Below are 11845 nucleotides of genomic sequence, written 5' to 3' on the forward strand. Positions count from 1 at the left end.
GGGACCTGAAAGTCATCCATCATACCTTTGGACATGATCTCAAGCCCTGTTCTTGCAACAGCTAAGTGAATGAACCAGGTACCGTACTCCTGTTCCCACCACGCTAACTCTGGTTCTGTTTATGTCTGTGAGACAATCAACTTGGAGACTGTTCCCACAGGACCCAGGAGGCCTTCGTTATTCCATACATGAGCCTGCCGTGTGAACAGCTAAGCAGGATTATGACATGGTCCAGTCCATTTGTGTACATAAAGCATTGCCTTGCCCCAGCATCCCAGCATGTTAAACTGTCTTCCTCAGGAGGACTTCCGCTTGCAAGCATTTCTCATTTTGAAATTAAATCTCTGTGTCCTGATTCTCTTACCTCTGGGCTGCTTTGTGTGACTCTGGCTACAGGTTAGAGGTCAGTTCTGGTCTGGTTAATGTGGTCAGATCCTCAGAGGAAAAAAAAAAGCCTAATCTGTGTTGTCACAATATCATAATTATATATGGTTACATGGTATTTTAGGGTTTGCAAAGCACTTTACATATAGTATCAGTTGATACTACAATCCTATGAAATAGATATTATTACAGCATCCACATTTTAAAGATGGGGAAACTAGTGACCTGACCAGGATAATACAGCTGATAAATGTCTGAGGCAGGATCTGAATTCAAAATCCTCCTGATTCCAAATCCAACAACTTATTCCTCATGCTTGCTAACTGTGGATTTAATATTGTGTTAGTCTGGGTAGTTATATGGGAACTAAGGGCACTTAATGAGACTTGTCAGATTCTGATGTTCCTGGGGAAACATAGGGCAGATGGGAACCGATAAATATGATTGCTGAAAAGTCCTCAAGACTGACCCTCAGGAGTCCCTTGCAGATTGTCTGCAGTGATCTAGGCCACAGGTTACAATGTGGTAGAATCAGGATGATGGCTTTAACACACAAAACCACCCAACTATGGAGAGTCAAAGGGACCAGAGATGCCTTGAATTGGCATTTGTTTAATTAAGCATCTTTAGAAAGATCACAGGATAGCTTTGTTGTATATTTTAAAGGAACAGCAAGTTGTACATGGTAGCTTTGCAGTTTCATATGCAATCATATTTTTTTTTGTCACACTATGGTATAGAAATACTTGTTTTGTTGCATAAATTAAAAATAAAAATTTTTAAAAAGATAAGGTTCCAAAGGAACTGACTGTGTGACATTGTAATAATTCTAAAATCTGTCCTTTATTACAAAGCCCTTTACATACACAATACTTCATTTGCTCCTCTTCACAACTGTGTGAAATACTCACAATCCACATTTTGTAGATAAGGCATGGGATACTCAGAGAGAGGAACTGATTTGTCCCGGGTCACACAGCTGGTGAATGTCAGAAGCCTGTGTCTCTCCTGGCTCCATGACCAGCTGTTCTTATTCTTGGTGAGGTGACATTAGCATGTTATTATCACTTTTCTAGAACTCAGGCCTCCCAGTTCACTGAACTCCATAGCTCTGATAACCTTCACTCCTCCTCCTACCTCAGCCACCATCCTAAGGGTCAGACCCAGTTATTGGCCATCTTAAATCCTTACTGCTTTATTTATATTTTATTTTGAAATTATTCAGCCCATTTTTTTTTTTTTGCTCCATAGAACATTTAGATATGGGGGAAAATGTCTACATGCCTTCCTTTTCCTCTTCTGACAAAAAAGAAAAGAAATTCTGACTCTGGCCCTCCCACCCTTTGTAGTTGTGGTTCAGGCATTTCATTCATTCACATCTGACTCTTTGTGATGCCATTTGGAGTTTCCTTGGCAAAGCTACTGCAGTGGTTTGCCATTTCCTTCTCCAGGTCATTGAGGAAATGAGGATGAGGAAACTGAGGCAAACAGGGTTAAGTTGACTTGCCTAGGGTCACACAGTTACTGAGTATCTGAGGCTGGATTTGAACTCAGGTCTTTCCAACTCCAGGACTGCTACACTATCCACTGCACCACCAAGCTGCCCTCCCACACTACTTACGTCAAATGGTGTAGGGTGGGGTGGGAGATGCTTAGGGGATGAACCCTTGTATGTCATGTTTTAGACTAAAAAATTTTTTTAGAATTCACTTACAAATCTTTCAAACCACACCAAGCTAGAAACAGTAAATGAGCCTTTATGTAAATGCTGCTAAGCACTTTCAATAATGTTCCATTATAACTCATTGTTACTACTTTTACATAGGCACTTCATTTTTAAAGCTGATTGGTGAGTCAGGTCTATATCTGCAAAGGGTGGGAAAAGCAGAATGAGCATTGGCTTTGGATTCAGAGCATCTCAGTGCAGATCCTGCTTCTACCACCTGGTTACCAGTGTTACTTTGGACAAGTCACTTAGTAACTAAGGGCTTCATTTTCCTCAATTGTAACATGAAGAAGTTGGAACAGATAATTTTTGGCCACCATGCATTTTCATAGGTTGTCTGGGATTCCTGAAGTATTCTCCTTCCCTGAACTCTACTTCCTTCAAGACTCAAGTCTTTCCTGACCCCTAAGCCAGGGCTTCTTAACCTTTTTTTTTTTTTTGTTATTGACCCCTTTGGGAGTCTGGGAAAGCCTATGGACCCCTTCTCAGAACAATATTTAAACGCATATAATAAAGTATATAAGACCATAAAGGAAAATTATTATATTGACATATACCTATCAAAATGTTAGACAAAATTACTATTAATTTAATAATGTAATTTAATATTAACAGAATAATTTATTAATATTAAAATATTAAACAAAAGTCCACAGTTGCCACATTAAAGACTTCTGTCCTAAACTATTAATGTTCTTGTTCCTCAAATTATCTTACACTATTTAATATGCATAAATGGCATATGCCCTCTGTAGAATACAAGATCCTTGGGGGATGTTTTTTAAAATTTTGACTCTGTGTCCCCAACACCTAACAGGATGTCTTGCATCTAAGAGGTACTTAATAAAAGCTTATAAAATGAATGAATAAATCTCTAAGGTCCCTTTCAGTTCTGAATCCACAATCCTATAATCTTTTATTCATCTTGGTCATTATTGCCAATGTTGCACCAGTGATAGTAAAATCAATGGCTGTTCCAGGAACCTCACTTGATTCAGTTGTAGGTTGCGTGATCTATCTTATTAAAATTCTTATTTGCCTGTTGCCATCTTAATAGGAAGCCTCCAGGCCTCAGAATCAATCTAATTTGCATAGTTGCTATAAACACAATTCAGCTGACTTGACTGTCATGCAAGTCTATTCTGAACAGTGCTGATTGGAGAAGCATGGAGCAGTTAGGTCTTATTTTACTCATGTTACTTAGTTCTGTTTAAGAAAAAACCATATTGTTCCTCTTATTTAAGAAAGCAAATATTATGTTACCCATTAACAATGTGCACAACAAGTGAATACTTTAGAGATGGGAAAACCAATGCATACAAATCTGAAAGGATTTGCCCAAGATCCTGCAATAAAATAATGGTGGTACAAGCAATGGAATATTTCCTGACCCTCAAGAGCACCCTTTAGTCTCTGAGAATCCATTTTTGGAAAAGATTTGGCATTGTAAATCTTTAATATCTAAGGATAGTCAGAGCCATCCAAGTCTAGGGGATAGAACGATCTAGTCCTATCCCCGCATACTCTCTGTGAGCATCACTAATTAAACAACTCTGGCTACCAACATCTCAAGGAAATCTAAAGGGTTTTTTCAGAAGGTCAGAAAAATTCTGGAGTTTATTAAAAAAAAAAACAACTGCAATATAAATGAAATGTGATCCCTTAACTTCTTGGAGGCTCAAGTCCTTCTGTTGTTTATTTTGATCTGGACCTTTGATTGCATCAGTGTGGGGAGCTTCCCTTGTGAAAACTCCTTAGGCAATTGTCTAGGGGTCAGAGAGGCGAATTGATTTGTTTCTGATCATGCATTCAGAGACAGGACTTGAGCTGGCGTCTCCCTGACTCCAAGGTTAACTAGCCCTCTCCTTACTCTGCCATATTGTTTCCTGAACCACTGGGGTTGTTGTTGAGTCATTTTAGACTCTTCATGAACCCATGTGGGGTTTTCTTGGCAAAGACACTGGAATGGTTTGCCATTTCCTTCTCCAGCTCATTTTACAGATGGGGAAACTGAGGTAAAACAGCATGAAGTGACTTGCCCAGGGTCACACAGCTAGTAAGTATCTGAGGTGGATTTGAACTCAGAAAGATGAATCTTCCTGATTCCAAGCCCAGTGCTCTATCCACTCACTACACCACCTAGCTTTCCTGAACCTTTGTTCAATGAGTTATAAAAATGGGTGACTTCACATGGCTATTGTGAAGAAACTATTTTGTATGTTTTTTCCCATTTAAAAAACTTTATTGATATTTTGTTTTTGTACCATCGTCATTTCCAACCTATTCCCTCACCCTTGGAGAACCATGTCATATAGCAGAGAATAAAAAAAAGAAAAAGAAAAAATAAGAGAGAGGAGAGGAGTTCAGCAAAACCAAGCAACATTATCACCAGAGTCTGACAATACTCGGTGCCCATGGTTCTCCATCTGTGTAAAGAGAGGAAGGAAGGACATTTTTCTGCTTTGTGGTTGGGTTTTGTCATCATAATTATAGAACACTAAGTTCTGTTGTTTTCACGCTGCTGTAGTCATTTTGTACGTTGTTTAAGGAAAACACTTGGTAAACCTTAGAGTACTATGTAAATGAGTTATTATTATTACCATAATTGAAAGAGAGGTCTCCAAACTGCAAGATACAGTCTTCTGCTAAGTCCCTCTATAGTGATATCACTGAATGGCAGTAAACACAGGCATTTGGCTGAGTTTGGAGGCAGGAGCACTGGTGGGAACAGTATTTTCTAGGTCTCCAAGTTATTGCTACCATTTCCCAACTGCATTCATAAATGCTTGGAAAACAAAATTAGCTCATGTCCCTGTAGGCTCGAAGCTATACCTGAATCTATTACTCCATCTATTTTCCCAGAATCTAGAGGAGTTATGGAGACAAAGACTTCACCCTGCTCCCACCCCACATTTGCTGCTCTGGAGAACATATTGAGAAACTAGATACCCATCTGACCTTACCTGACTTATGGATCCTCACTCCTCTTTATGTACCCTTGTTTACAATCTTGGAGTCAGCTTTGACCCTTCCCTCTCCCTCATGTTCCCTCCTATAGCTTAGCAACTGTGAAGTCTTACTAAATCTACCTCCATAGTATATCTTGTATCTGCTCCCTTCTCTCCCCTTCCATGGCCACCTCCTTCATTCTCATCTTCATTACTTTTCATCTGGACTGCTGTAATAGCTTCTTAATGAGTCTCTCTGAGCCCAGTCTTTTCCCTCTCTGATCAAGATATCTTCCCAAAAATAAATCCTTCAAAATACTCTTCCTAGGGTATAAGTCTGACCATGTTACTCTACTGCTAAAAATTCTCCAGTGGCTCACTATTACTTCCAGGATAAAACAATAAAAACTTGTCTACCTGCCATTTACAGCATTCTTGCTCTATCCTACCTTTCCAGACTTCATGACCTCTGTGTCTTAGTCAAACAGGTCTCTTGGCTGCTCCCTAAACTCAACAGTTCATTTCCCATTTTTGCACAGCCTTACTCACAAGCCTAGTATGCGCTCCCTCCTTACCTCCTCCTCTTAGGTGCCTTACCTTCCTTCAAGGTAAGGTAAGCTCAGGTGCCCATCTACCAGAATAAATCTTTCCTAATCCACTAGTCCCTAGTGCTCTGTCTCGTGTACAATTATTTTGTGTTTCTTTATCTGTGTACATACTGTAACCTTCTAGTGGAATGTGAGTTCCTTAAGGGAAAGGACTGTTTGTTGTTGCTGATTTGGATTGGTTTTTGCATCCACAGCACCAAGGACAGTGCTTTGCACGTATTAGGGGTTTAATAAATGTCTGTAGAATCAAACTGAAGGGTTACAAACAACTCAGAACTATCCAGAAAATGAAAGCTGCCCAGCTGAGTCCTCTGTGGCAGCCAAGTGAGCTAGTGTCAAAGAGGACCCCTGTGACTCAGTGCTGCCAAGCCTGGAACGGTAACCAAGAGCATATACTGGACTGTCCTAGCCATTCTCAGAACAGAGCAGCTGTTTTTATAACAAGAAATGAAAGTGATGTCCTTTTGAAAGAGCACAAACTTCATTGCCTAAAATCAGACACTCACTTCCAAGCTTTTTTTGTCCTCTAAAAAGCAGTTTGTGTACTTATTTGTACTACAGGGCTCATGCATTCTAATACTACTGTATTTTTTGAAAGAGGATTCCTGTTTGGCAATCACCCTAATGTTCTTAACTAAGTGAGTTTGACCTTGTCTGAACTGTGAAAACCACAACTGTATTTTAGAGTGACAGAGAGATGGAGTGGAAAGAATGTTGGACTCAGAGTCAGAAAATCTGGGTTCATGTCCTGGCTCTCCCAAAGAACTCACTCAGTGACCTTGGACTAGTTATGTGCTCTCTTAGCCCGTTAGAATGTTCCTCTGTTAGACTATAAACTCCATGAATGCAGACACTATCTTTACTTTTGTATCTGTAGCCATAGTTCTCAGCACATAGTAAGTGCTTAGTTAACCTTCCTTCGGTTCTTTTTTCTTCCTTTCTTCTTTCTTTTCCTTTCCATTCCTTCCTTCCTTTCTTTCTTGCATCCTTTCTTCCTTTTCTTCTTTCCTTTCCTCTCTGTTCCTTCCTTTTCCCTTCTTTCTTTTTCTTTTTTCTTACATTTATTCTACTATTCAAGTAATTTGTATAACCGTGTAGGCAAAGTTTCAAAGACTCTTTTAATAGCAAATGGAAATATTTTAAAAACATTTTGAGCTAGTTACAGAGACTGAAACATACTGTGAGGGAAGGGCACCATGCCACCTCACCCACTGGCTGTGAAAGTAATGAACCATCTTTACAAAGCAGGGTGTCTATTCCACCCACCCCCACACCCCAAAGCTACCTCTCCAAAGCAGTGTCTTATCCAGCAGAATCTTTCATGTTCAGATGGTGATGCAACATTGAACTCTACTTCCTTTCTCTAGAGAAACAGCAGTGGTATAATAGAAAGAGCTCTTCTTGAAGTCAGAAGAGACCTAGATTGGAATCCTGTTTCTGACACTTGCTAGTTCTAGGATTGTGGGCAAATCACTTAAATATCTTCAAGTCTCCATTTTCTCAACTGAGAAATGGAGATGGTAATACTTATGTTGAGTCGTTATGAGATCAAATGTTTGTAAGATACTTTGCAAACCTGAAGGTGCTAGATCTTTTTTTTTTGTAATTATTCCAAAGGAGAGTTCTTTTATTAACCACACTAAAGCTTCAAAGCACAATTTAATTTCTCTCATCCACTTATTGTCACTTACTTCGTAACATTCAACACATATAATAGCAATTCAAGGCAAATATAAAAATTTCATCATTTAAGTTTTTCTCAGAATCACATTTCCAATTCATGCTTGGTTCCAAGTCATTTTCTGGCACGCTGATACCAGGAAACCATTGTCTTTTCTTCGTATTCTATATTTCTATCTTGTATACTCTCTTACAGTCTATCAGGTTGGAGAATTGACCACAAAAGGATATTTATCTAGGTCTAGTAAAACCTCCACAATGGATGAAAGACAAGTTTATTTATAGGAGGGCACTTGCCCAGGCAGCCTTCTCAGGCAATGGCCTCTATAGAAATGAAAAGCCTAGTTCTAGCACCTGTCTTCCCATCTTAGGGACAGTTCTGAGTTCAGTGTGAATTCAGCCTGGTTTCGAGAGTAAAGTTACACTGGATGAAGAAAATGCTCAGTAAGGTATATTGGCAACTGTTAGAATGAAACCTACAACTAAAAACAAAACAAAACAAAAACAGACACTGACTATCAAAGAAAAAGAAGAAATGACTAAAAATTCCCGTGTTTGGTCTGATGTTAAAGACAAGACATTTTTACATTGCCACAGTCTCTGTTTTTCCAGAATCTAATCATGACTCAACATTTTACTCATTGTGCTTTCCTGGCACAGGCAACCAATGAATAATTTAAAAAACCAACAACAACAAAAAATGAACACACCAGGGTGGGGTTGTCTCTTCTTCCATTTTTTTTGGTAGCTTGCCTTTTCTGATGATTTCAACAGTAGGATACTAGGTTTTTTTAAATTCTTCCCATAGATGCCAAGGTGAGGGACTATCCTTCATCTCTGATACAGAAGATATGTAGCACAATGGACAAAATGTTTAAGCTGGCATCAGTAAGACTTGGATTCCTTGAGAGCAGAGTATTTTCCTTTATGTATTCCCAGCTTAGCACAGTTCCTGGCACTTAGTAGGAACTTAATAAATGCTGTTGACTGGGTTCAAATCCTGCCTCAGCCACTTACAATCCGTATAAGCCTACATAAATTCCTTAACCTCTGTTAGGCTGTTTCCTCATCTGTAAAATGTGGATAATAATACCACCTACTTTATAGGGTTATTTATAGGATTTAGTGCTATATAGGACTTTGGAGGGCATCTAGTGCAAGTTCCTCATTTATAGATGAGTAAACTGAGGCCCAAAGAGGTGATATGACTTCCTCATGGTCATGGGTTCCAGATTTACAACCCGGAAAAGTCCTCAAAGGGCAACTAGTCCCATCCCTTATTTTATAGATGAGGAAACAGATTCTAGGAAGTGAAATGACTTGCCCAAGGTCCATAGATAGTAGTAGGTCCATAGACAAGATTTGAACACAAGTCATCATCATCAACAACAAAAACAATAGGTATTAAATGAGATCCTCTGTATAAAATGTATTATATAAATAAATGTCAGTTATTATTATTTTCCACTCATCTCTATTTGGAGCAAAGTCAACAGAATGAATTTGAAGGGTTATGGTACAGTAGAAAAAACCAAAAATGTGGTTACCATTTTCAATAATGTGATGTTCTCATTTCCTAATACTGTATCAGAAAGTTGAGGGATGTGGAAATGGGATTTGAGCAACACTTTCTACTTTAAAATTTTATCTGGTAATTCACAAAGCACTGTCACATATCCTTTATAGTATATGTTAGTCCCTAAGATGAGAGAACATTAGGATTTCTATTAATAATCTTCCAAAGCATTGAGGTCAATTCAGCATTTTACTATTCCAGGTATCTGCCCTCCTTACCCACCCAGCACAGATCCTGGCATTGGAGGGAAAACAAAGCAGCTCTTCCTTGTTTTCAACACTAGAATACAGCATTTAAAACACTTACTGTGATTTTCCAAGTACATTTGCTATTTGGAGGGTAGACTCCAGGGAACCCTTCACTGCCAATAAGTCCAGATTCTCCAGATAGAATGCCACCACATGTGAAAACTGGTCTGGGAAGATTGAAACAACAACAAAAAGTTAAGTTTCACTTGGAAATACAAGCTACCAACATTGTCTATATTCAATAACTAATCCCAGCCTTGAAAATGTTCATAATGCAAAAGAATAAACACAAGGAAATTTACACAACGCACACATGCGTTGACTCCTGGGCATTCAGTTCAATTCAGTCAGTTCGAAGCCCGATGCAGGAATGCTAGGAAAAGCAACTGAATAATACAGTCTCCCAAACAAGTCTTAAAAAACAAGTCCTTCAGAATGTTCGATTCATTTCCACCTATGTATTTTAAAAATCCTGGTGTAAAAAAAAAAAAATTCCAGCGTCTACCGCTTATATTGAAGGGGGAAAAAAAGGAGGGACTAAAGAATAGTTTGTTTTTAGAGTAGGAAAGCAAGCAATTGATCAAAGGCAGAGTTGCTTAGAACCTGACAGATGCATTTTCCCCATCTCTCCTATTTTAGAGGTTTTCCTATTAGCAGGATTTTACACAGAGGAAAGGATAGTGGTGGAGGTGGAGGTGGGTTACAGGTAAAATTTGACAAAACTCTTGACTCTCAACCCTAGCTAAGTGGAGCAGATACGATTTGAGACCATGGAATAAATGAATTCACCACCCAGCATGATGCCCAGAATTTCTCTCGTCCAGCTTATGTTATTTGCCTGGGCTTAAGCCACTCACTGGGCAAAGATTCCCAGAAGAGAAAGAAATTAAAGAGAGAGGTGGCTACATGGATCTGGAAATCCCTGTTGATTTTTTTTCCCCCTGGTAAGAGGGAGGACGGCGGGAGTGGTGAGGGGATTTAGTTTAATGATATCACCAGCTGCTTGCAACAGCAGAAAAGAGGTGGAGAGGAAGAGTGTCTAACTCCAGCGTGGTGGTAGCCCAGGGTAGGAAGGAGTGAGAGGAGGCTACCGGATAAGTGAGACTGGGCTCAGAGAAGCTACAGGGGCATGGGAAGAGGAGTGGGGCAGAATGTAGAGGAGTGCCACAACCATCAGAATCCCCAGTGGCTCTCTGAGCCGTAACTGAGGCTCGAGGAAGTTTGCCAGAGTGCCGAGGGTCGGGAACGCTGGCAGAGAAAGCATCAGCCGGGCGCACAGTTGTGAGAGCCTCTGGAGCAAGCGGTGCTGGACCAGAGGGAGTTGGGGAGGGATGCCTGGGGCTGAGAGCAGAGCTGTCCCGTGGGATGCTGACGCTGCATGGGGTTCTAGGGCAGCAGACTAAGAAGGCGCAGTGAGTTACAAGAGTGAGGAAGGCGGTGGCGCAGAGGTCCGGGGCTGCGGAGGCATTGGCTCTACGCCCCAGAGACCAGGCACTCAGTGGTGGAAGCAGCAGTGGTGGAAGCCGCAGTGGCAGCGGCAGCGAGCCCCATCCTCCCCCTGCTCCCCACGTGCCCCCACTGCCCCCGGCTGGTTACCTCTCCTGTGGGTGCTGTCCGGAGACCTGAGCCGCGGCAGCCAGCAGCAGCCAGAGCCAGGAGCGGATGCAGGAGATGCCTCTCATGGCTGATGGAGACGCAAGGCGTTCACACACAACACACACACACGCACACACTCACAACACACACACGCTCACGCGCACACAACACGCGCGCGCGCACACGCTTACTCTCACTCACACCCTGGAGGCTAGTAAGTGTACACAGAGCAGAGGTTTTCAGGCTCTCAGGGAGGGCTTTTAAAGGGAGGGTGGTAGTGTAGTCTGACTCTCCACCGAATTTCCCTCGAGGAGTCTCTCTGGCAGCGTGAAGTTCCTGATGAATATACCATTTGTTCTCAGGGCAGGAGCAGCAAGAGGAGGAGGAGGAGGAGGAGGTTGCTTTCCCAACCAGACCCTCCTCCTCCTTTCCCCATCTCCGTGACTCAAAACTCTTCTCACTCTTGAGTTTCAAACTTCCGAATAGGGAGGGTGTGGAAAAGAAAATCCCACTGAATGAGACCAGAGGATGGATGAACTTGGCAGCGCACTACCTAACGGCGTGTTTATATGTGGGAATTTAATAAGGTGGGGTTTTTAGTTGGGGAAAACGGTGGGGAGGTGTATTTTTATGCCGTTTTATTAAAGAAAGGTATTTGGACCTCCTGGCTTTGACCAGCTAAGGGCTCAATTTTCCATCGCTATCTCCTCATATCCACCTACTAGAAGAAAAAGAAAAAATCCAAGCTCCAGTTTTGCTTGAATCCTGCACAGTTTGTTACTTTAAGCCAACGTTTCATTTCAATAGTTCCATTTTAAAAAGGGATGTGTGTGTGTGTGTGTGTGTGTGTGTGTGTGAGTGAGTGTGTGACTGTGACTAAGGAGGTGACAGATGATTTCTGGGTGGGGATTGTAATTGCATTTTCAGGCCACTGAGAAGCTAAGTGAATTGCTCTCGAAGGCCTTTGGAGCTGATAAAATCAGAATGATCAAACCTTGGGATCGGAGTTGTGGGGAGGCTCACATGAGATAATGGATGTAAAGCATTTTGCAAAACTTGAAGTGCTTTGTAAATGCCAG

At 41.1% G+C, this 11845-nt stretch overlaps 1 protein-coding gene across 1 annotated transcript in view; it reads right to left on the reverse strand.

Moving 5' to 3' along the window:
- PCOLCE2 (procollagen C-endopeptidase enhancer 2) overlaps nucleotides 1-11141 on the reverse strand; it is an 82976-nt gene extending 71835 nt beyond the window's left edge. Inside the window, exons 1-2 of the mRNA XM_072618210.1 lie at nucleotides 10767-11141; nucleotides 9229-9337 (exon numbers count right to left, since the gene is read on the reverse strand). Of these exons, the coding sequence (XP_072474311.1) occupies nucleotides 9229-9337; nucleotides 10767-10852 (195 nt within the window). The 5' untranslated portion in view covers nucleotides 10853-11141. The remainder of the gene's footprint in view (nucleotides 1-9228; nucleotides 9338-10766) is intronic.
- Nucleotides 11142-11845: the final 704 nt, after the last annotated feature.

The sequence above is a fragment of the Notamacropus eugenii genome, chromosome 6 (genome assembly GCF_028372415.1).
Source record: "Notamacropus eugenii isolate mMacEug1 chromosome 6, mMacEug1.pri_v2, whole genome shotgun sequence".
NCBI classification, from domain to species: Eukaryota; Metazoa; Chordata; class Mammalia; order Diprotodontia; family Macropodidae; genus Notamacropus; species Notamacropus eugenii.